A 2,748-nucleotide genomic window follows, 5' to 3' on the forward strand; every position below is an offset into this window, starting at 1 on the left:
GTGCGTGTGTGTGTATGTGTGTGTGTATGTGTGTGTATGTGTGTGTGTGTGTGTCTATATACATGTGTGTGTGTGTGTGTGTGTGTGTGTCTATGTACATGTGTGTTTGTATACATATATATATATATATATATGTGTGTGTGTGTGTGTGTATGCATGTATCTATATAAGCATACCGGTATACATGTATATGTGAACTGTTGTTGGGTGTGTATGGATTTATTTGTCACTCCTATACCACAATGTGTATGAGACTGTCTGATCGTGCCGCTTCCCTGAATTTCATCGATAGCCTATTGAAAACCCTAAAACCTTAAACCCCATATTCAATTGACAGAGATGCCCTACCGTACATGCAAACGGAAACGTGTGCCTGCACAACCTTTTAGTATATAACCACCTCATGCGTTCACTACTAACTACCCCGTCAGTCCATAACTACCCCCTACCTCCATATCTAATCGCCCCATACCTCTAATAGTAACTACCTTCTACCTCCATATCTAATCACCCCATACCTCTAATACGATCTACCCCCTACCTCCATATCTAACCACCCCATATCTCCACAGCGAGACAGCTTAGCCCGCCTCGACACCAACACCGACTCCAGCTCAAGCGACGACGCCGAAGACCCCCCAGAACACACCCTGCACACGCATATAGACCCTGGTCTCCCTCTGCAGGCCCAGGCAGAGGCAGTCAGTGCCCAACTGAGAGTTTGTGGGCAGCAGGGGGTACCGAACTTGTCTGCACTTGAGCGGGGAATGCGAGCGTTGGAAAAGAACATGGCGCAGCAGTGGAAGACCCTCTGCGCCACAGTGCTGGGTGACCGTATGTGGCTGTGGTGCTTTTGCTGTGGGGGTTTGTGAGGGTATCTGGGTTTGTATGGTGTCTTGTGGTCTGTGGGTGTATATGGGTTTGTATGGTGTGTCAGAGGGTGTCAGCTCACATATTAGTACCTAAGGTTTTACATAACTAACCTATAGCTACCACAATTAATGTATGTTCACTAGTCATAACTAACCTATAGCTACCACCATTAACGTACGCTCACTAGTATCTGTGCTATTAGAAGTCATGAGCTATGGGGGGTATTCAGGATGGGATGTGCTTCGCCCTATTTTTGTGCGATAGCTTGGTACCTATTGCAAGTGTGGTGTACCCTGTCGTAGACGGCAGGTGTGTGGTACGTTGATAGTATACGTACCTTGCCTAGCCATGGCATGCACCACTCAGATGCGGCTATACATCGGCAGATGTAACTCATGTCTTGTGCGTAAGTACGTCCGGCTGTACGCATTGGAGTTTGTACTGTCGCAGGCCAACCGCAAACCCACACGCGCACACAGGTGCACTCAGTGTATATGTAATGTCTACTTCTGTTGCTCTCCGAATCCCTGACGCGATTTGGCTGATTGGTTGTAATCCTATGCATTTGGTCGTATTCCTATTGATTCGGTCGTGTTCCTATGAATTTGGTCGTATTCCTATTGATTTAGTTATATTCCTATCGGTTTGTTCATATTCCTATCAATTTGTTCATATTCCTATCAATTTGGTCGTATTCCTATTAATTTAGTTGTATTCCTATTAATTTGCTTATATTCCTATGAATTTTTTTGATTCCCATTAATTTGCTTATATTCCTATCAATTTAGTTGTATTCCTATTAATTTGCTTATATTCCTATGAATTTAGTTGTATTCCTATTATTTTGCTTATATTCCTATGAATTTAGTTGTATTCCTATTAATTTGCTTATATTCCTATGAATTTAGTTGCATTCCTATTAATTTGCTTATATTCCTATGAATTTGGTTGTAGCCCTATTAATTTGCTTATATTCCTATGAATTTAGTTGTATTCCTATTAATTTGCTTATATTCCTATGAATTTAGTTGTATTCCTATTAATTTGCTTATATTCCTATGAATTTAGTTGTAGTCCTATTAATTTGCTTATATTCCTATGAATTTGGTTGTAGCCCGCCCTATTAATTTGCTTATATTCCTATGAATTTGGTTGTATTCCTATTATTTTGCTTATATTCCTATGAATTTGGTTGTAGTCCTATTAATTTGCTTATATTCCTATGAATTTAGTTGTATTACTATTAATTTGCTTATATTCCATGAATTTGGTTGTGTCCCTATGAATTTGCTTATGTTCCTATGAATTTGCTTATATTCCTATGAATTTGGTTGTAGTCCTATTAATTTGCTTATATTCCTATGAATTTAGTTGTATTCCTATTATTTTGCTTATATTCCTATGAATTTGGTTGTAGTCCTACTAATTTTCTTACATTCCATGAATTTGGTTGTATTCCTATTAATTTGCATATATTCCATGAATTTGGTTGTATTCCTATTTATTTGCTTATATTCCTATGAATTTGGTTGTAGTCCTATTTGTATCCGCATTCTAATTACAGGTACGTATCCACTTCTTTGACTCTCCCCTCACAGAAATCCATGGCGACACCGAGGCTGAAGTAGAGGCGAACCACCAGGCAGTGCTAATTGATCTTTCGATGAGTTTTGGGCGCCTATTCGAACGCCTGGGAAGAAGCGAAGGCAAAGTGGTATGGGTTTACTTTGGTGTTCATACGCATAAATGGCGTCACTTTTGTATCCATATGCGTAAATGGTGACATAACTCTTGTCGATTGACGAGTGTGGCGTGTGCTGAGTATTAACTGGTACACGTGCTATGTATACATATATATATACATACACACACACA

The 2,748-nt window shown here is 39.8% G+C and overlaps 1 protein-coding gene across 1 annotated transcript; it reads left to right on the plus strand.

Moving 5' to 3' along the window:
* Positions 1–572: 572 nt before the first annotated feature.
* On the plus strand, positions 573–2,587 carry SARC_14058 (hypothetical protein; the record flags this gene model as incomplete). Its single annotated transcript, XM_014291809.1, has 2 exons — positions 573–834; positions 2,472–2,587. Coding segments are annotated over 2 exons (378 nt in total), but the record flags the coding sequence as incomplete, so codon positions are not given.
* Between the last annotated feature and the right edge of the window lie 161 nt (positions 2,588–2,748).

The sequence above is a fragment of the Sphaeroforma arctica genome, assembly GCF_001186125.1.
Source record: "Sphaeroforma arctica JP610 unplaced genomic scaffold supercont1.4086, whole genome shotgun sequence".
Classification (NCBI taxonomy): Eukaryota; class Ichthyosporea; order Ichthyophonida; genus Sphaeroforma; species Sphaeroforma arctica.